The sequence below is a fragment of the Talaromyces marneffei genome, chromosome 1, assembly GCF_009556855.1.
Source record: "Talaromyces marneffei chromosome 1, complete sequence".
In the NCBI taxonomy this organism is placed as follows: Eukaryota; Fungi; Ascomycota; class Eurotiomycetes; order Eurotiales; family Trichocomaceae; genus Talaromyces; species Talaromyces marneffei.
The window spans coordinates 6,301,512-6,321,943 of NC_072348.1; the positions used below are offsets into that span (position 1 = coordinate 6,301,512).

The 20,432-nt window shown below is 47.2% G+C and overlaps 10 protein-coding genes across 10 annotated transcripts; 4 read left to right on the plus strand and 6 right to left on the minus strand.

Annotated features, from left to right (window-relative positions):
* Nucleotides 1-292: 292 nt before the first annotated feature.
* EYB26_002302 (uncharacterized protein) lies at nucleotides 293-1,548 on the plus strand (the record flags this gene model as incomplete). Its single annotated transcript, XM_054261607.1, has 2 exons — nucleotides 293-499; nucleotides 562-1,548. The coding sequence occupies 2 exons, from the start codon at nucleotides 293-295 to the stop codon at nucleotides 1,546-1,548; spliced, it is 1,194 nt and encodes a 397-aa protein (XP_054117582.1).
* Nucleotides 1,549-2,073: 525 nt separating this feature from the next.
* EYB26_002303 (uncharacterized protein) lies at nucleotides 2,074-3,076 on the minus strand (the record flags this gene model as incomplete). The annotated part of the gene is made up of 2 exons (XM_054261608.1): nucleotides 2,074-2,413; nucleotides 2,478-3,076. The coding sequence occupies 2 exons, from the start codon at nucleotides 3,074-3,076 to the stop codon at nucleotides 2,074-2,076; spliced, it is 939 nt and encodes a 312-aa protein (XP_054117583.1).
* Nucleotides 3,077-3,458: 382 nt separating this feature from the next.
* EYB26_002304 (uncharacterized protein) lies at nucleotides 3,459-5,244 on the minus strand (the record flags this gene model as incomplete). The annotated part of the gene is made up of 5 exons (XM_054261609.1): nucleotides 3,459-4,531; nucleotides 4,592-4,877; nucleotides 4,929-5,020; nucleotides 5,073-5,122; nucleotides 5,177-5,244. 5 exons carry the CDS (start codon nucleotides 5,242-5,244, stop codon nucleotides 3,459-3,461), a joined length of 1,569 nt encoding a protein of 522 aa, XP_054117584.1.
* Nucleotides 5,245-5,559: 315 nt separating this feature from the next.
* Nucleotides 5,560-7,599, plus strand: EYB26_002305 (uncharacterized protein; the record flags this gene model as incomplete). The annotated part of the gene is made up of 1 exon (XM_054261610.1): nucleotides 5,560-7,599. The coding sequence occupies one exon, from the start codon at nucleotides 5,560-5,562 to the stop codon at nucleotides 7,597-7,599; it is 2,040 nt and encodes a 679-aa protein (XP_054117585.1).
* Nucleotides 7,600-7,927: 328 nt separating this feature from the next.
* On the plus strand, nucleotides 7,928-9,460 carry EYB26_002306 (uncharacterized protein; the record flags this gene model as incomplete). The annotated part of the gene is made up of 2 exons (XM_054261611.1): nucleotides 7,928-7,985; nucleotides 8,046-9,460. The coding sequence occupies 2 exons, from the start codon at nucleotides 7,928-7,930 to the stop codon at nucleotides 9,458-9,460; spliced, it is 1,473 nt and encodes a 490-aa protein (XP_054117586.1).
* A 169-nt stretch (nucleotides 9,461-9,629) lies between these two features.
* Nucleotides 9,630-11,376, minus strand: EYB26_002307 (uncharacterized protein; the record flags this gene model as incomplete). Its single annotated transcript, XM_054261612.1, has 3 exons — nucleotides 9,630-9,898; nucleotides 9,968-11,169; nucleotides 11,231-11,376. The coding sequence occupies 3 exons, from the start codon at nucleotides 11,374-11,376 to the stop codon at nucleotides 9,630-9,632; spliced, it is 1,617 nt and encodes a 538-aa protein (XP_054117587.1).
* A 714-nt stretch (nucleotides 11,377-12,090) lies between these two features.
* On the minus strand, nucleotides 12,091-13,757 carry EYB26_002308 (uncharacterized protein; the record flags this gene model as incomplete). Its single annotated transcript, XM_054261613.1, has 8 exons — nucleotides 12,091-12,227; nucleotides 12,285-12,470; nucleotides 12,518-12,661; nucleotides 12,711-12,735; nucleotides 12,794-13,242; nucleotides 13,296-13,537; nucleotides 13,592-13,647; nucleotides 13,701-13,757. The coding sequence occupies 8 exons, from the start codon at nucleotides 13,755-13,757 to the stop codon at nucleotides 12,091-12,093; spliced, it is 1,296 nt and encodes a 431-aa protein (XP_054117588.1).
* Nucleotides 13,758-14,002: 245 nt separating this feature from the next.
* Nucleotides 14,003-15,393, plus strand: EYB26_002309 (uncharacterized protein; the record flags this gene model as incomplete). The annotated part of the gene is made up of 3 exons (XM_054261614.1): nucleotides 14,003-14,531; nucleotides 14,582-14,708; nucleotides 14,760-15,393. The coding sequence occupies 3 exons, from the start codon at nucleotides 14,003-14,005 to the stop codon at nucleotides 15,391-15,393; spliced, it is 1,290 nt and encodes a 429-aa protein (XP_054117589.1).
* A 137-nt stretch (nucleotides 15,394-15,530) lies between these two features.
* Nucleotides 15,531-17,250, minus strand: EYB26_002310 (uncharacterized protein; the record flags this gene model as incomplete). The annotated part of the gene is made up of 5 exons (XM_054261615.1): nucleotides 15,531-16,286; nucleotides 16,349-16,540; nucleotides 16,611-16,832; nucleotides 16,898-17,141; nucleotides 17,201-17,250. 5 exons carry the CDS (start codon nucleotides 17,248-17,250, stop codon nucleotides 15,531-15,533), a joined length of 1,464 nt encoding a protein of 487 aa, XP_054117590.1.
* A 547-nt stretch (nucleotides 17,251-17,797) lies between these two features.
* On the minus strand, nucleotides 17,798-20,074 carry EYB26_002311 (uncharacterized protein; the record flags this gene model as incomplete). The annotated part of the gene is made up of 2 exons (XM_054261616.1): nucleotides 17,798-18,951; nucleotides 19,000-20,074. 2 exons carry the CDS (start codon nucleotides 20,072-20,074, stop codon nucleotides 17,798-17,800), a joined length of 2,229 nt encoding a protein of 742 aa, XP_054117591.1.
* Between the last annotated feature and the right edge of the window lie 358 nt (nucleotides 20,075-20,432).

Here is a 20,432-nt window from a genome sequence, read left to right on the forward strand (position 1 = left end):
CGGACTGAAAACACCCAGAAGTCGTGGTCACAAAGAACTTCGTCGCAAAGCCGAGTCCATGCTTTTCTGATAGCCGAATTCCTAAAGCCTTCTTCCGAAAGACATCATCATCGCAGCGCCACTTTACAGACATTCAATCTGTGCACGCCCACTTACATTACATACCGACAGAATACTGTGAATATAGATTTTTCAGACCATGTGCCACCTATACAACTCGCATATTCCGACCATCTCATTGCGCAAATAAGGGTTCATCAGAGATATAAGCCCACGACTGTCGGATAGAGTCATGGAGGTATCCCGACAGGCCTCTTCGCTGTGCTCGTCCGGAATGGCTGAGAACCCAGAGGACACCACAGCACCGGCTGCAGCAGATAGAGTTAGATCGAAAGAGCGAACGAATGGTAGCACAATGAAAGATGTCAAAGCAGTCGATAAGCGAAGTCTCGACTATGTCTTGCGGAGTGGATTGGCTGGAGGGTTAGCGGGGTGCGCTGTGGGTTGAATATGCCTTTATTTTGGACTTATCAGGATGCTAATTTGGATTGTAATACATAGGCTAAAACTGTCGTTGCTCCCCTTGATCGAGTCAAAATCCTCTTCCAAGCGTCAAACCCACAGTTTGCTAAATATTCCGGAAGTTGGTCAGGTTTGGCCCTGGCTATGCGCGACATACACAAATACGAGGGCTCTCGTGGCCTTTATAAAGGACATTCGGCGACCCTCTTACGAATATTTCCTTACGCTGCCATCAAATTTCTTGCATATGAACAGATCAGAGCGGTTATTATTCCATCCAGAGAAAAAGAAACGCCGTTCCGCCGTTTGATATCTGGCAGTTTAGCCGGAGTGACGTCGGTGTTCTTCACATACCCATTAGAGGTCGTACGTGTGCGCATGGCATTCGAAACGAAACGAAACGCACGCTCGTCTTATTCCGCCATCTGCAGACAGATATACCATGAACAGGCTTCTTCGCGGCCGGTGGCTGCAAGTATCGGCGCCAATCAATCAGCCGCAATGGCTACTGCTCAGACAATCTCAACATCCATCAACGCCGTAACGCCGCGGTCTGGCCTTGCCAACTTCTATCGCGGATTCGCCGCTACCATTCTCGGCATGATCCCATATGCTGGAATATCATTCCTGACGCATGATACTGTTGGGGATGTACTCCGTCGTCCAGCTCTTGCGCCATATACTACGATACCCAACTCAGACGCTCCTAGCAAATCGAAGAAACGGCAGGGCAAACGTCGCCTGCAACTCACTGCGTCCGCTGAGCTGTTCGCTGGCGCTGTAGCCGGCCTTCTATCACAAACATCAGCATACCCACTCGAAGTGATCCGTCGAAGAATGCAAGTCGGTGGCGCAACTGGAGATGGTCGTCGACTTAACATTGCCGATACAGCCCGCAAGATCTTTTTAGAGAAAGGCTTCCGAGGGTTCTGGGTTGGTCTTACTATTGGATACCTCAAGATTGTTCCTATGAGTGCCACTAGCTTCTTTGTCTATGAGCGGATGAAGTGGTATTTTGGAATTTGAGAGTTCTCTTCAACTCTTTTGCGCACGTTTCGAAGTGGCTTCCGGTTATCTTTTCCCAGCTGGCTGCAAAATCAGCTGTATGGCGCACAAGATATTTGAAACCACTTTATCGAGGCCGATGCTTCTCGCCTGAAAAGATATGCAGAATGAGAGAGGGACAATTCATCACTGCATATTCAAGTGTCGCCGCAGCGATATACACCTTGTATACGCCATATGTTAGAGGCCTCGGTCTCTGTACGGTTCCTCCAGGAGGGAGTGAATCTTCTCAATACCAAAGAGAAGACACATAGATATGATACCCCAATCCCATCCAACAGAAGATGCTTCTTAGAGTACATAATTCTGTATATACATATGTCTCCTACCAAGAATTTTGTACATAAGTTGTATACAACGAAATAAAGCTTCAACTCTTGACGCTTCTATGCATGGGTGTATCCGGTAGGACGAGCAGTATGATGTCCAAGTAACAGTATAGAATATGGTGTATTAAAAACTAATACAAGACATAAGGGTGACTGCTTAGAAAATCTTTCCAAGAACTCTCTTCGCATCTGCCCCAATAGTACCAATATCTTCATTCTCTTTCCTCTGTTTGACTTCATTCTGTCTGAAAACCCTACGAACCTGCAGATCATCAATCGCATCCCCGGCTTTTGAATCGCTATCTCCATCATTGGCTTTCGCCTTCTTTTTCTCTTCTCTCTTCTTCCGAATTCCCTCGACGACTTTGCCCTTCTCAACGCCAGAAAGGAACACTTTATCTTCCTTGCGAGCACGCATATCTTCAATACGCTGTCGAGCTTCGCGCTCCGATCGTTCTCGTTGTACTTGTTCCATCAGATCTGCCCATTTAAAGCCCCTATTCCGTCACAAATTAGCATTTAGCATACACTCAATTCCAAAAAAAGTCGAGGAGAACGTACCGTAGATACTTCATATTCCAAATATCATCATGATACCAACCTCCCTTCTTCCCACCCACAATATTTGCATTGAGTGTTTCCGCACATATCTTCGCCGTCTTCTTCGATTCAAACTCCACCCATCCATCCGAATACGTTTTGCGCTTATTATTGCGTCTCCCACTCGTTGAATGTACGGCCGGTGTCAAGAAGACTTTCGTAATAGGCCCAAACCCCCGTTGGATAAGCATCGTTTTGAGAGCCATTGGTTTCAGGTATGGAGGTAGAGAGGAGAGGTACACGACGCCCGTTTTATTCTTTTTGGGCGGTTTGATTTTGAGTGGTTTTTTGAGCGGTTTTTCTTTCTGTGTCTTTGAGGATTGTGTGTCGTCATTATCGTCATGTTGTACTGGTTCGTCCTGCTCACCAGCACTTGCTTCGAAGTCGTCGTTGTCGTCGTGTTCCAAGTCTGAGAGGTTGTTATCGTTATCTAGAATTTTCCGTCGTTTTGATGCTCGAGTTTTTGATTCCTCGGCGGCCTCAGAGTCGTAGCCATTATCGCTCTGATCGTTATCACTATCGTCGATATCAAGAAATTCGTTCCGCTTTCGAGAAGCCATTTTGTTATGATCTTGTTGAGAATGCAGGATGATTGCTGTCGGCGCATCGACGGGTTTGGCAGAGAAAGTTATTTTCGGGGTAATTTAGGTATCTCCGCTTTTTTTCTGCCGGCATTTTTGCCCACGTCTGATAGAGTCTGACCTATAGGTATCGTGTAAAGGCGGTGATTGACATACATAAAATGTCGACCAGAACCTTGGAAGTGACATCTACTCATAAGCACTCAACAAAGATCAATTGCAAGGTATCAGGTCAGTATGTACTTTTATATGTACTTTCAATGAAATGAACTAGAAACGCCAAAACACCCTGATATCTAACCACAAATGCACATTGAGTCCATTCATATCTTCATGACATGCATTTTTATTTCCCAGAAACCTATTCCGCGTCGTCCATGTTCAACTCATCAAATTCATCCAACAATTCTTCCATGTTGATCTTCGGTGCCTCATCCTCACTGCTATCATCAGCCATTTCATCCTGCTCCTCGACAACGTCCATCTTCTCAGGCCGGCGACTTTCGTTCTTAGCCTTGTAAAGTGACAATGTGCTTCGAAGCTCCTGATCCTCCTCAATATCGCGCAAGAACATCTCAAAGTCAGCCTCTAAGCGATCTGAATCTTGTTTGCGGCTGGGCTCCTCCTCTTCATAATTCATCCGCTTGAGTTTCCAGTTGCGTGACTTGGGCTTCTTCTTGCGAGCATAGAACTTCCTGACTAGCATAACATCTGGAATGGTGGAGCCGTACTGACTGCTCTCTTGAATTGCGTCGAAATTGGGGTCATTGAAGTTCGTTCCAGTCAAGTGGTAACCTAGTACGGAGTCACCAACGTGGAGAACACCGCCCAGATGTGTTCTTGTGAAGTATGTGTTGTCGTTCACGCCCATCTCTGAAGCACGTGCCACTGTGATCTCAGCCAAGAAGAAGCGTCCCTTTGACTCGCCCACGGGCTCGATATCCATGACTACAAACTCAACGAGTTGCTGCACGTCGGCCAAGTTCTTGAAAGGCTGTCTCCAATATACGGGCGCTGGCACTTCAGCTGTTTGCAATGTATTGGGATCAAGGAGACTGATTGAGGTGCCAACTCGGAAACACAACGTCAACGGATTGATATTTCCCAGTGACCTTGCGAGTTTTATCGGAAGAGCGACGAGATCATCTTTACAGATGGGTATCAACTCGACGGAATAGGTGATTTTATATTGTCGTACTGAGGTATGAATATCCATGGAAATGAGCTCCTGGGACTTCTTGACACGCACAGGTGTCACAGATTGTAAGAAATCGACCATTTTCTCTGCATGATTTCTCTGCGAGAAGAAGAAATCTAAGCCATCCTTAGCCTCTTTGATGTTGATTGTGTCTCGGTGAGCGTTGTGTTTGAGCATTAACTGTTCGAGATAGAGAAAGCTTCGCTTATGGGGGACCTTTTGACGGATCTGGACGCCTACACAACGAATTCAGTCAGCACGAAGACTCCTACAAATATGGCATAGTGTAAACTTACAAGCTCGCCAAGAGTGATGGGTGAAGGATTTGGCACAGTCAGGACACTGCTGTGTAGAGACCACATATTCAACCTCGAAAGTCTGCTGGAGAATCGTGCCTTGGAATGCTTCCTGCTGAATTGTGATCTTGACTTTGATACGGCGCGAGTGCGGTTCGGTCCAAATGAAGCTGGCGTCGATGATTCGGACTCTCGACAAGCCTCGGAGTTTTCGAAGACACAATGCAAGTAACTCTCGCGATTCGAGTGCGGCACTAACCCAGGTGTTTGGTGGTTGGAGCCATCGCTGTTGGAAATGTTAGAAAGCTACATGGTACGGCTGTTTTCCTGAACTAACCTCGCAATCACGACAGAAATGAAGAGCTGATTCACGTTGAATATCTTGGCTGATATCGACAGTAAGTTTTATACAATCGTGGCATAATGCGCCTAACCTGTGTTAGCCCCTTATATCAACAAATTATCTCATCAAGAAACATACCAGCTGATGCTGTACCATCTATGGGAGCGCCACAGTTGCAACAAAGGATTCTTAGAAAAAAATTAGCAAAAACCCGTCACTTGAACAACGTATGAGATGCTCACGTTGCTTCTGGTTGCTGCTGGGCATTATAATCCGTAATCGGGACACCGGGGTCCAAATCCATCGACATTTTGATGAGAACCTCGATAGGGATAGATATCAAATGTGCTCGACGAAAAGAAAAAAGCGAGAATCACTCTCTCGCCAGTTTTATTTGAAGAAGAGTAGCAAGACTACTAAGAATTAATCATCACAAAATAGCGGGCAGATAACTTTTGCCCCGCCGAGGAATAAATTTTGTGGCAGAGATAGATGTTTGCAGTGTTTGCATTAAACTGATTAACTTATCGGGAGTTTGCAGTGTTTGCTTGCCTCCTAAAATCAAACCGCCAACAATTTAATAACAAGCTCATCTCAACCACAGCAGCGACGAAAAACCATCAGAATGGCTGCTGCTGCTTCTTTAGTGCGCAGTGCGCGGTGCCATTCATGTCGCCATGATGTACTCCGGTCTTTTGTGCGAGTCTCAGGTCTTACTATCGCTCAAACCTCGCGATCGCCGCAAATGAGACAATTCTTCACTACGCCTAACCTAAAAATGGAGTCATCGAATCATCATACATCCGATCGAGATGTTGCAACTGAACTACATCACGATGCTCCAGTTCCAAATGAATCCGCGAACTCCTCTCAAGATGTGCCATGGTACCTGCAGGTTGAACCAGTCATTGAGACAACCCACCCCATAGCCAGGCAGCAGCAGATTCCAGATGTTCCTGAAAATGCGCCCTCCATTACACGAGAAATATTGCAACATTTGTCGCTCGAAATTGGATTGGATGACATGGTCTTACTGGATTTGCGAGGAAGAGATCCTCTTCCAGCCTTGGGAGGCAACGTGATTATGGTCATTGGATCAGCTCGAGGTGTAAAACATTTGAACGTGTCGGCAGATCGATTTTGTCGATGGTTAAGATCTACATACAAGCTCCGACCGTATGCTGATGGCTTACTTGGACGCAACGAATTGAAAATCAAGCTGAGACGCAAAGCTCGCCGTGCTCGGCTTGCGAGCAGTGCTGGGACAACCGCGGATACATCGGATGACGGAATTACTACTGGCTGGATATGCGTGAACATCGGCAGTGTAGATGATCCAAGTGTTATTCAGAACATGAGAGAAGGAGGCTTTGAAGGATTTGGCAAAGTCCAGGGAGGTACAAGGATTGTTGTCCAGATGTTCACGGAAGAGAAGAGGGCAGATGTTGATCTGGAACAACTCTGGGCTCCTAAGAAGGACGTCACAGGCCCAGATTCTGAGAAACGTTCTATTTTGGCTGAAGAAGATTACCAGGTGCGTTTACAATCTTCGACGCCTACCGAACACAAATCTAACCAGCCGATGTCCAACGTGCCCAGGCCACCGCCTCGCATCGATCTTAGTCAAAGACGAAACTTTTCTACTGTCATGAGACAAAAATCGGTTCATACAGATGTAAAGTCAGGATCCAACTATGATACGGCAGATGTGGGAGATGAATTAGGTCACCAGGAACGCCAACTTTCAGCCATATTTCAAACTATCAATGGATTGTCTCCAGACGAACTAATTGAGCAACTAGGAAGCGGCCCCCAAGATATGGGTTCAACCGAGCTTCTGCGAGATTGTTATTCTTTTGCGGGGACTGATTCTAACCGAAAATCTACAATTCGTTTAATGCTCAGCGCTGTAGCGGTATCTCTTCAGCATCCAGGCTACACGAAGGAATATCTATGGAAGCTGTTTTTGGAGCAGACTGCCTCCGGATACAGATTAAGTGAACTTCAAGCATTTGAAATAGCGTCTGCTTTCCTTGTTCCTCGCCTGGAGAGCCAGGAACAGAAAAGAACAATCTCAGAGCTGGTCGATTTTGATATTGAATCGGCAATGCGTGTTATGGACAACCTATCTCTCAGCGGAGAGACAATAATCATGAAACATCGCCTTTACAATATGATGTACAGAGCTTTGCTTCTCAGTTTGGCTGATGGGAACGCCAATAAGAATAATGCCCGGCTAAAAGCTCTCCGAATACGCACGTTGATGGATGAAATTGGTTTGGAATGGCAAGGTACAGACGCTCGGGAGACCATGCAGTTGAGATTATTGCTTGGTGATGTCGATGGCTTCTACGAAATCTGGCATGCAATTGCTTTCAATGAAGGCTCAAGAACAGCTGATGATTATGAAGTACTCTTCCGGGTTCACGCCGAAGCTGGAAATGCGGCCCATGCGCGAGAATGTTTGGCTGTTTGGATCTCAATGATGGGAAGAGAGAACCCCCCTGTTCAACCGGATGCTGGCATAATCTCCGCTATTGCAAAATGCGCGTATGTTGCAGGCCAACATGCCAACACATTCCGTCTATCATTGGTTTCAAACGAGTGGGAAAAGGCACAACCATTGATTGTGGAGGAGATGAGGACACTTGAGCAGTTGTCTTGATTGTATATTATGGTCCATAGCACTGTACATTATGTTCAAACTAACGACACCATTTTCCTAGACCTTAAGACACCTACTGGCGTAGACGGAAAAATTATGTAGGGTTAGGGTTTGATGGTAAGTGCATCTCCACTTGAACCTCGGCTCGTCCGACGTCACGTCTAAAGCAGTCTACCCGACCATCACCTTCCGTTAAATGGCATTCTCTTCAACTTCTCTATGATCTCAAGTAATCACCACGGCAGAACTAACTAACTGTTGTTTATTTTGCGTTCTGATTCTGAGGATGTGAGGCTCACCAGCCAGACACTGAACTCTTACCGCAGACATGGAGTACGCTTCCAGCATACAGAATGAATTGGACGACTTGAAGCCATCGCTTTTCGGTGTGTCGCAGTTCCTCCGATGAGATACCGTGGAATACAGACTGACTCTTTATCCTATAGAGCTTCTGGCTGAGGAACAACTCTCCTCGCTCCTTCCCCCCTCAATCCGTTACCTACTAGCAGTCGCGACCCATCGACATCCCCGGTATCTTCTCCGAATCCTCAATAATTTCGACGAGCTCTATGCGCTTGTATCACTCGTGGTAGAGCGATACTATCTCCGAACCTTTGGCGGCTCATTTACCGAAAACTTCTACTCCCTCAAGCGCGAACGTGTTCTCTTCACAAAGAATGGCGAGGTACCCCGAGCACAGATTGGCGCTGCGACAGCAGTCCGAGAGACCCTCAGGCTGCGTACGTCTGATGTGTGGAAAAACTTAGCCATCATGGTGGGACTTCCATATCTCAAACGCAAACTCGACGAAAGCTACGATATCCATGTCGTGCCGCAATCGTCCTCCCTACTCGGTGGACCAAGATACAGCCGCCACGACGATTTGCCCCCGAATCCGACAATTAAACAGCGTATGATGTTTTATTATAAATGGTTCCTTCGGAATATATATCCATCTGTGAATGCGGCGTATTACTTCTCTATACTTGCATTTAACCTTGCATATCTCTTCGATAACACAAAATACTCCTCGCCGTTCCTATGGTTGATCGGAACGCGCATTCGTCGCCTGGGACCAGCCGATCACCGCGCCATTGCAATGGCCATGCAATCAAAGCCTAGTAATAGCGCTCGTCAACGTCCCGGTTCAGGACTTCTAGGACTATTGAGTCCCCAAAATGTATACCCCCAACTCCTACAATCATTACGATTTTTCCTCCCAGCATCAATATTTGCCCTCAAATTCCTCGAGTGGTGGCACGCAAGCGACTTTTCGCGACAACTAGCCCGCAAAGTCACTGAGACGCTCGATTTACCAGCTCCAGTGGTGACTGGTATGACAGACCCGTCATTGAAGAAAAAAGCCACGACCACGACGACAGCATCTCCTTCACCCAACTTAAAACCAGCTATCAAAGCCTCGCCATCCCGCCGCCAACCACCCATTTCATCAACTTCCTATCTCCCCATCTTTACAGTCCCAATTCCGGCTCCGGATTCAGATAATGCAGGCGCATGCCCCATCTGTCTCAACCCTCTCACGAACCCTACCGCATGTCAAACAGGATATGTATTTTGCTACAGCTGTGTGTTTAGATGGTTGAATGGTGATCACGAACGACAAATAGATTTCATGAATGGTGTAGATGGCGGCGCAGCGTGGGATGCTCCTGATGAAGGGGACGAGGATTCTGGAGAAAATGGCCAAAATAATGATAAAGCTAAAGCAGATGGGAACAATGCTTCTACGGAGTCGAATAAGAGTCGGGAAGGAAAGTGGGAGAGTGGAAAGGGAAGATGCCCTGTGACGGGTCGGAGGGTGTTGGGAGGTACGGATTGTTTGAGAAGAGTTTTAGTTTAGACTCGAGCTCTTAGACTTCTATGGATACCACTTGTCTAATATAAAACAAACCGAAATTGCTAAGGCTCTTGCGAGAAAAAGATTAGGAATAAGCTTTGATTCATTATAATCATTGTGTCTTTCATTAGGCGTACCACCGTTTTGTATCAAAGCACTAGCCCAATATAGTCTACGTAGGAACATAAGGAGTATTGTCATTGAAAATCAAATACGGTTTCTCTTCTGCAAGCTTGAGAATGGTCTGCGAGAACAAGGAGTTCGCCCACGCGAACCACGACCTTGTATAGTCAGTGATGTTGTTGACGTTGATGGATTCGTGAATCAGCCCCAGACGACTCGAGTTGACCACGAGGTTGATGCATTCCATGATCTCGGTATCGTTGTCTGTTGTTTGGGCTTGAATGAGGAGCGACATTGGCCATGCGGTTTTTAAGCCCTCTATAGAGGTAAATGGTTAGCTCCTGTTTTCTGGTCGGACAGTTCCTTGAAAGGAATCAAAGTACTCACCATGGGGTCCACCAATACCATGGAAAGCTGACCCGTTCAAATAGTAGGGGTTGCCATGGGCGTTCAGAACCATTTTGCGAGTGTTTTGGTACGTTTCGTCGTTCACATCCAAGAAGCCCAGGTAGGGAAGAGCTAGCAAAGAGGGGACGTTGGCATCGTCCATGACATTGCGGCCTCCGTATCCATCCACCTCAAAAGCAAACACCTTGCCGTACGTCGGGTGCTCGAAAACTCCATATTCTAAAACAGCCTGGTGAAGTTTTGTCGATCGCGTACGCAAGTCGTAAATGAGCGTCTTGTTTCCACCGACTGCTTCAAGAGTATCGGCAGTCCTTCCCAACTGGACTGACATCATGGCGTTAGCTGGAATGAGATATCCAAAAATAGTTGCATCGTCACTAGGACGGAAGGCACTACGGATAAGACCGATATTTCTATTCAATGGATTTCCTTCACCGGCGAGAGAGAGGGTTTCCGTCCCCAAGGTGGTCTGTCGTTGCCATGTGTAGGCATTGGGGACATATTGCCCGTTGCTGTCGAATGTGGGTTTCGCTTCCTCATCCAACGTCTGCAGAACGGTATCCAACGCTGTGTACCATTGGTCTGACAGATATTCAGTAGATCCAGTCGCATTGTAAAACTGGTTTCCGAGGGAAAGAAATGCTGCCAATGAGTCAAGTTCGTACTTGCACTCGAAAACAAATGTATTGTCATATACTGGAGTGACAAAATCCATCTGGGCACTGTTGCTCGGCGCAAGACCGCTAGGAGGTGGTGGCTGGAACGCTCCACAATATGGATATTTGATGATAAACTCCGACTGGGTGTTGATGGCACCAAGGATCAACTGATAGAGAGCTGCGTCGGATTTTGCTAGAGTCTGATAATTCATGACCTGGTTCACACTGTCGCGCAGCCACTCTGCGTTAATATCGCCAGTGATGATAAAAGACTGAGCTCCTGGCCATATCGCGTCAGATGCTCGTTTTTGCACCGAGCTGGAAGAGGCAGGGACGTGCCACGCGACTGTGGTATCCAATGTGTTTGGTAGCGCGTTTGTGAACAACATAGCGAGATCTGGATCCACAAGTCGTGAAGTCACCTCGGAGATGACCTTTTCTACAGCTTTCGACACAAAGGTCCGGCACTCTTGTGTTGGACGCTGAAAAGGAAGGTGGAGCGGTCCATTGCTGTAGGGAGCACTATATGATGTTGTCAGCCCTTTCTTTAAGCCAGGGCGTCCTTCGAGGCGGGAAATCTTACTGGGGAGATTGGGAATAATCAGTATAATCAGGACAACCCCGACGCGCCAGAGCGGGTTTATGATGTAGGGCAGCAGCATTTGCTCCAGCGAGCACAGAAAGAGCAATCGCAGCCAGGATGGCCGGTGTCTTAATCGAAGCAACCATCGCTGGTTAGAGCGAGGAAGCAATGCAAACGAGGAGCAACTGGCAGAGACGATGCGCCTCTTCTATCTACGTGTATGGGCGGGGTTCGGGTGACCAGCGGAGGGAATATGTTTGGATTCCGACAGCAATGATCAACACTCTAAATAGGAGAGACAGGGAATCGCCGAGCATCCCACGCGATCAAGGCCGTGGAGCCGTGGGAAGGGGTACGAGGTACGACACTAGGCTACTTGCATTCCGAAGGCCGAGCTAGGTACCTAATGCGGGACGAAAGCTAGGGTATGAAGCATTGGTAGAATCGTCGACGGATGGGTCTGAATTCGTATACAGTATGGCTAGGAGAGCACTAAGAAGAGATTAAAAGCGGGAGGAAGTCTTAGCTGAGACGTGGTGATGCTCAAGAATTGTTTGTTTACTTTCGGTTAACCTCCCCCCGCACCTGACACATTAGGAAGGAAGGTCTTGCTGCATCTGCAGATCATCCTGGCCGATGCAACCTCACTTCCACCATCTCTCGTCCAGCTATACTACACTGTTGTATACTTCCTGCACGCAATCAACATTTACCTCACCGCGCTTTAACTTGACGGACTGATGCAGCAAATAGAACAACGCAGAATGTAGCGTCCGGCGAGAAGGAGAACTTGCCGCCTATGGCTGTGAAGCTATCATTTGCAGATATTGAGGTATCTTGACAATCTACAATACACGGTCTCATTTCTTGGAGAAGAATGACATGATATTTCCCTGGCCCGCCTTTTTTCCCGTTGCACTAACCGCAGCTTTCTTCTTTGGCGGTGGCGCTGGTTCATCCTCAGAGAAAGACTCCCATGCCGGCTCTTCGACCGTGACTGCGAAAAGTTCGTGTTAGTCAATCGACCCTCCCGGAGAAGACTCAAAAAACTTACCAAGATAGCCTTCATCATCCTTGACAGTCTTCTTCTTCATGATCTTCCGCTTGCCTCTGCGTCGTCCGCCTTGAACAGTGACTGTTTCTTTGGGTTCGGGCTCCGGCGCCTTTGGCGGTTCCGTCTGCTGAGGTTCTTCGGCTGCAGACTCTACAGGGGTTTCAGTGGCATCGGGCATGTCTTCATCTAGTAGACGTTAGCTTCGGTCGTCACATTCTTCTAAGGAGGTATACCGTCGTCATCCTCCATCATTTGCTTCAATTTTGCTTCACGCTCTTTTCGTGATTCGCGGTTCGACATAGGTTTGCTTTCTTTGCTGTTCGAGAACGGCTCCTCTTCTTCCACAGCTTCGGCGTCGTCATCATCGTCGAACATGCCTGCTTCGTGTTAGAACTGAAGCTACAACTTTCTTGAAGAGATATTCACCTTTCTTTGGCACACTCTCGGTTGTCTGAAAATGTATATCAGTGGTAGTCAAGCTAAAGGCAGAACACTTTCAAAATACTTACCGATTTTACACTAGAAGCAGCTGAGTCCTCCTTTTTCAATTTCGGCTTGGCGTTCGCAAAAGAGGAGAAGAGATCTCCCTTCCTACGGGCAGGCGCCTTTTCCGTTGTCTTCGGCTGTGCCTTTTGCTGTGCCGACTCCCTTGACGAGACTTCGGGTTCATTTTTGGGCTGCGCGGCTTCTTTCTTAGGGACATCCTTCTTGAGCGCTTCAGCAGCCTTTGGAACAGCCGGCGCGACTACAGGTGGAGGCGGCTTGCCTAGCTTCCTGCGTTTGACGTTCTGATTCTGAATCATTCCCCATTGCCTGCCTAACTCTAGAGGATCTTCACTGCCGAATGTTGAGAGAATCTCTCGGTTAACATCAACCAGAGCGTTGAGATCCGGAAGTTCATTCGACTGCAAGCTGTAAATGTGTATCATCGATATAGATTCAAATGTAGCTTTGGCATCTGCATATTCGTGTTCAGCTTCAGAAATCCTTTGATGCCTCCAGTATTCTTACCATCTAAATCCTCTTCTCTCGCCAACACAAAGGACGTTGTGCGCATAGAAGGTTCTTTCTCATTCGATTGAGGCATGGAGCTCATATATGGGCTGCTTCTCATGGCTGTATCCTCTCTATCGTTGGACTCACCATTTGCAGCTGGTAGTTTTTGCGCCGCCTGAATTCCACTTATCAGATAAGTCGCGGATACACTGCTGGGCTTCTTTCCATTTTCCGTTTTATGAAAGTCAAACAACATTCTAAACAGGTTAGAATGGTATCCGTAGCTTTCTGTACAATTCAAGGACACTCACTGCTTGGCAAGGTTACTGTGGACTTTCAAAGCTCGACTGAGCAGCCGATACGTAACCTCGACTCATATGTCAGTATCTTCAAGATCGAACGAGTATGCGTAACTCCTACCACACGGCGCTCGCTGAGCACATTCTCAGCGAGATATATTTTGTAATCCACCGCCATTTTTATTCGCTTATACTGTGGTTGGGGATATTTGGATAGAAAGCTGTCGCAGTAAAGGCAGTAGCGAGGAGGAGACGCGTGCTGGGCCACTTAACGCGTCTTAAATCGGAGCTAGTTCTTGGCACGCTGATTGCAGTCTTTCTCAACCTTCTGACTCGCTTTTGTCAACCACGCACCAAGTGTCTCGTCTAGCAGACCTTAGATTTGAGACTTTCCTGGACAACGTCTACAGATGAACGGCGATTATGGACCGCCCCTTTGATATCCCAGACTCCACGGACTGGCTAAACTCCTCCCTCCCTGTTGTCGCGCCACTCGAGTCCGCTTTACGATGTCAAATCTGCAAGGACTTTTTCAACAACCCCGTCATCACATCGTGCTCGCATACGTTCTGCTCTATATGTATTCGAAGATGTCTAAGTAGCGAAGGGAAATGCCCAGCCTGCAGAAGTTCGGATCAGCTACTGAAACTGAGGCGCAATTGGGCTGTTCAGGAAATTCTGGAAAGCTTCCAAAATGCTCGATCGAATATTCTTGATCTAGCACGACTGCCTCAGACGGCCAATTCTACAGGAGAAATCCAAGAGGAGGATGGTGCTTTGTCGCATCCGGCGACTAAGAAACGGCGATTGAACCAACCCAACGACGCTCCTGCCGTTCCTGCGCAGCCCGAGATGAGAAGGACAAGATCGCAGGGGAGACAGATTGAGCGACAAGTCACGCCGGTGGAAACCGAGATTATAGAGGACAGCAAGGATGAGGACTACATCCCAGGTACTTATCATTCTCGCTTCTTGCTAAGAGCCTTCTTCTAACTTGTTCAGATGATGGCTTGGTCCCTTGTCCTATGTGCAATCGTCGAATGAAAGAAGCAGCGGTTTTCAACCATTTAGATAACTGCAAAGGGCCTGTAAAAGAGAGCGTACCGAGTTCTCAGAATCTCTATTCACGGTAGGTTGTTCGAGAGCCTGTAAGATAAACTTTGGGACTAATTCTCGACAGAGCACCACAGAACTCATTTCGGACTCTACAAAATAAAAGTCCCGCTAAACCATTAGAGCGCCTTCCCACATTGAATTATTCTCTTTTCAAAGACAACATGTTACGCAAGAAACTCAAAGATCTCGGCATCCCGGACTGGGGCACACGACCTCTACTACAAAGACGCCATACCGAATGGATGAATTTATGGAATGCAAACTGTGACGCCAAAAATCCCAAGACTAAGGATGAACTTCGTCGAGACTTAGATATCTGGGAGAGGACACAGGGCGGGGCCGCACAACAGTCTGGAATAACATCAGGACCCAATGCAGTGATGGCAAAGACTTTCGATGCGGCTGCATGGTCTGCGAATCACAACGATGATTTTAGACGGCTGATTGAGAATGCGAGGAAGAAAAAGGATATGATCAAGAAGCAAACGCAAGACCAGGGAGAACCCAAACAAAATTCTCAACAAGATGAGAATGCGCCGGTCAATAATGCCAATGTCCAAAATAACGCACCATCTACTAGCCCAACACAGGCTGAGGTAGCAGGAAATCCGCGGCGAACCTCTCAGTTATATGCACTTCTCAACGAAACATCTGTCGACCATGTGCATGGTGGAAGTAATGGCTACCCCGCAAGATAAGTTGATAGTGATGCCCTCCACGAAAGGAAATAGTTGATACCACTTTTATCGCATTAGACATGAGATTCACTGTACATAATTTTCGGATATAGAATGGCCTTTCAAAAGCAAATTGGTATTTAGAATCGCTAGCACTACTACTCTGCAAGTACCGGCTGTTTAGTCACGGACTTCTCTTCGCACTCCGTCGTTGCCGAGTCATTCAAGGACATGGTCGAGAGTTGACCAATACTCTTTGCCAATTCTGAATCGATATCTTCCGTCGTCTCTGCTGTTTTTGAGGCTTCCGCCAACCTCGCAGCAGTCTCTCGAGCGGCTTGTTCGTGGCTTTTCAGCTGTTCCAATCTTAGCCTCGTAGCCTTGGCTTCCTCCTCCTCTCTCTCGCGGAGTTCCTTGGTCTCAAGTGCTTCCAACTCATCATCGATTTCTCCTTCATCAATGACAGGACCAGCCTCGTTGATGATATTGCCGACTTCATCGACCTTGGACATCTCCTCGCGCAGATTCTCAACGACATCCTCAACTGTTTCGATGCCGCCCATTTGTGCGTGTAGACTTCGAAGAACGCCCGCGCTGGCTTGCATGACGCGCACAATCTCAATTTGATCTGCCGACTGCTCGATTTTGTTGTATACTTCTTCTAGCTGGTGTAGCGTATTAACGCGCTGGTTAAGATTGTGTTCAGCAATCTTTTTATTCTTGATGACTGAGAGGGCAGATATGCGGTTTTTGTTGGCGAGTGCCTTCTTCGCGTTGGCATTGAATTCGCCAATCTTATCTTCAAGCCGGGATATCTGTTCGGCCAGGTTTGAGATGAGGTCCCTCATATGAGCTATGGTTGTATCTTCGGGGGTAACTGGAGATTTGTCGTTGCCAGTGTGGAATTTGATCGTCTATGACAATCATTAGTCAATTATTCTCCTGTATCATTCAAACTATTCGAGAGCTGGTTGACCTTTCCATCATAAGATATGGCATTTATATCCCGTGAGAGGTAAATTAGTAGGGCCTCTATGTCGTTATCTGAGAGCTCGGTATCACCTAGCACAGTGCCGAAGGTATTTGTAAATCTCTCTTTAGAATATATCCTATCTAACGACGATGCCTTCTGGCTACCTTGTAAAAGTAGTACTTGTTTCGCAGCCTCCTATATTGTGCCGTGAATATCAGCTTTCCTGAACACGTCAAAACCAAACTGAAGATAGTGTCTTGCAAACCTTGAGGTTATCCACAAGCACGAGTGTCTGACTGCGAAGCTTTCTAGAACCATTATCCATCCCAACAACAAGTCCCTTGAGCTGTCTCAAACTCCAGTTCATGACGTTCCAAGGGCTCAGCACTCCCAGGTCGAGGGCTCTCCATCGGCTCGTCGATAGGCTGAAATTACTGGATCTGTAGACTTCTAAAGGAACTATATTTCGCTTCTGTATCGCCTCATCCTATATCGTATCATATTGTTAGTGAAAATGATCCGACATTCAATAGGGAGAAAAAGTGATCGTACAAAAACATTCGCCAGAGCCACCGGCCTGCCCCATTCTGGGGACTCCAACATGTGTAACAGATTCTCATCTGCAATCAAGACTAAATGGTCGCGTTTCTTGCTCGAGGTTTTATTGGTCGTCACATGGCCGGTACGTGCCGCGTTCGTGAGGGCCGTTTCCCAAGCCGCGACATTCACAGCGTATCCATCAGGGTTCGTGCTTTTCTGTAGGGCAAAGTCTGAGTATAGAGAAGGTAATCGATTTCTGACATTCGATTCAAAATTAGTACAAAATTTAATTGTATGGGAGCAGTACTGGCATACTTTCTGAAAGCATCTTCATGCGATAGGATATACTTCAGAAGATCGCTCATGACGACACCGACTTATTTCGAGTGTTGGCGAGCAAAGCTGCAATCGAGTGTTGCGAAGGTCCGAGAGTTGGAGCAATAATAATATTGTATGAGTTAAAGCTTCTCGAAGCAGTTCTCTCTATGAAATAATGAGTTGAGAAACCATCATAGTGACAGGACGGAAGAAGTTGAATGTTGTTGGGTCAGCATGTGCTACAGCAACCTTATCGATAAGACGCGTACGTATCATACAGCCCCACGTGATTGTTTTACTGTCAATATCAATCTCCTTTCCTTCCATTTCACTTCATGCTATGTACAATATAACATTGAACAGAAGATGCTGCAATTATCATATCAGTTGATTATTTGTTCATATTCTATGTGTAAGCTCGCAATCTTGAGCGGATGTGCCCTTAATTTCCCGAGGGTAACAAATCTCCACCAACGATTATTTCCAAAGAGCCTGTAGAATGTGCAGAAGAAATATATTTATAAACTCATCAAAGCCCGTAATCTATCTATAATTGTCGTATATGGACTTGTATGACGCCTACCATCCCTGTCCTTATTCAAAATCATCATCAGGTCGGTTGGAGCTGCTGCCGTCATGTGGCATGGGATTAAGAGGACCTGCGTCAAGAGGGCCGGGATTCATTATCAATGATTTGCGATTTGTTCGATGGTCTAGCTTCTCGCTGGTCTCTTCTGTCCCCAATTCTTGATCCATCATCAGTTCATCAGTGGTATCAACGCCCTTTGCTTCAAGATACTCAAGTTTGACAGCTCGCTGCAGGTTTTGGATGAACATCCGCATTTCAGGCATAGGAACAATGCCGTCTTTATCATATATTTCTGTGTATAAATTATCTGCATCCTCCAGACAGACGGAGGCGAGTGCAGGTTTACCCAGTCTCAACCAACTGTCGGTGGCAAGTACACTCCACATAGCAGCTTTTCTATGTCGTGCTCCCCACTTTGCACCACCAGTAGTCGTCTTTGAAGCATAACAAGCCGAGACACGTTCGGTCAGAAGTGCTTGTCCAATGGGACCAGCAAGACCCAATTCTATGGCACGCATGGCCCATTTTGCCGCGCTTTCAGTCGCAGAACCACCCCTCGATTTGAGTAGTTCAAGGGCAAGTCCAAGACAGCGCAGAGTGCTGACCGCGTCAGAACACCGCGTGAGGTAGGAATAGCATGCTGTATCAATCATCTGATCGATTCCCTCGAGCTTGCCCCTCGCGGCAGACGTCAAAGGATTAAGCAGTGTGCTCATTGCACACATTTCGTGAGCACCAGCGTGATACTTCCACGCCTTATCGTTTGCGTAATCCGAACGAATCAAGTCATATGTAGATGCAGCAAGTTTATAGTCCCGCAACATAAAGGCAAAATCAGCAAGCTTTCGAAGGATCGCCTCCGGCACATCATGTTTGTAGAAGCCATGTAGTGTATTATAGTTCCCCGTCATCCCCGAGGATGGACCCGAAGAAGTCGATTTTGAGCTGGAGCCAAAGCCAGTCCATCTCCTGGACATTGACATAAACCTTCCGCTAATCCCTCGTCGCTTTGACGCCACTTGGTCGTTCCAAAATGCAACTTTATTTTCCATAAACGGTATGACCGATTGAACCACCAGTTCACGCACCAAAGAGTTGATAGCCGATATGTCACTCTCGGAAAGATAATAAACCCCGGTTCCAAAATCTATCAATGCATCTGAAAATATGTCAGCGCGGCAGGGCAAATTGAAGGCTGAATCCTTACTGGTTTCGTTCATGCTTGAAAGATCCTCATCAGGGGACAACCATTCGCATGGCGGTACTTCAACGCTATCATCATCAGTAATCACGCATTGATCACTTCGCAGCCTGAGAAGGTGGCAATGAAGACCGAAATGCCGTTTCATCTGATCGTAGAGCGTGGTGGATTCCGCGATATCGCTTCGATCTTCATCGTGCACCAAAACATAGTATCGGAGAAACTCAGGATGTACGTAAGAGGGCGGCGCTGTATCGCCTTGAGTTGTCTGAGCATAGAGTTGCCGCAGCGATTCGAGCGGAGCTTTATTATGCGAACTTATGGCGATCACGCAGGCTACCGGATGTAAGAATGTTTCATGGGGTGTAGGTTGGTCTATGGATAGGATTCGGCGCAAAAGCAGCTGGTATAAAGGAGAAGCGAGATATTTGTTGTTGAGCGGTACCTGACTGTGACGCGACAATCTATTCGTTGAATCATCCATAGAATCGAGGCGTCTTTGCAGTACCTCTTCAAGCTGCACCAAAGGCGATGTGGGAGGAGCATGACTTCCGCGGTCACTGCTTGGGGATAGATTTACAAAACGGACACCATAATCTTCCCAAGTGCGACTCATCCCCGTACTATCGCGAATAACGACTTTCCCGGTGATATTCTCGCCGAACGGTCGTAGCAGCTCTCTCAGGCCATTTTTGAAACCCTTTTGTCTTATTAAATCCTCCGTGTCATCCGAAGCAAATATGCCGATTGAGGGAGAAAAGGAACGTATTATTAAAGATCTTGTATTGTCGGAGCTGTCTGGAAGGCTGCCGAGTGGTGAACCGAGCGATAATCGCTGAGGGAGAGATGCAGAGCCTGAAAGTCGGTTACTGGGCGATGAAGAGCGAGACTGAGATTCGCTCCTGGCAGAGAATGGGGTTCTGGGCGAGCCTATGACCGAAGGTTCACGTATCTCCGAGCTGAGCGGCCGAGAAGAGCTCTGCACGGAGTCCGCATCGAATCTCGACTTGGGCACAGTGATGGGAGCTCCTGAGAAGGATGGCGGAGGCTTGACCAGAGCTGCATCTTCTGGTGATGTCATGGACGCAGGTAGGAATTCCTTAACGCTGCGGAAGAATTATAAGTGTGCAGAAATCGCTTCATCTATGCATTGACGAGGGCGGAAAGAATGATTGCGCAGACATGTGTGCTGAAGCTTGTGTAAAATTGGATGTTGGACGAGGAGGAGGAGGTTGCGGGAGGGAAGTTGCTTGGTCCGTCAGGCGCTGTCCGTCATCAAACATAGGTACCGGTAATAATAATTTTGCCGACCGAATTTCAAGACCAAAAACTCCTACGTACAATAACTTTCTCACATTTCCCCCCGACTGTCATAGCCCAATCCGTAACTCTTTCCCCAAGTGCAATTTTTCTATTACAGAATCACTGCAGTCGCCTTT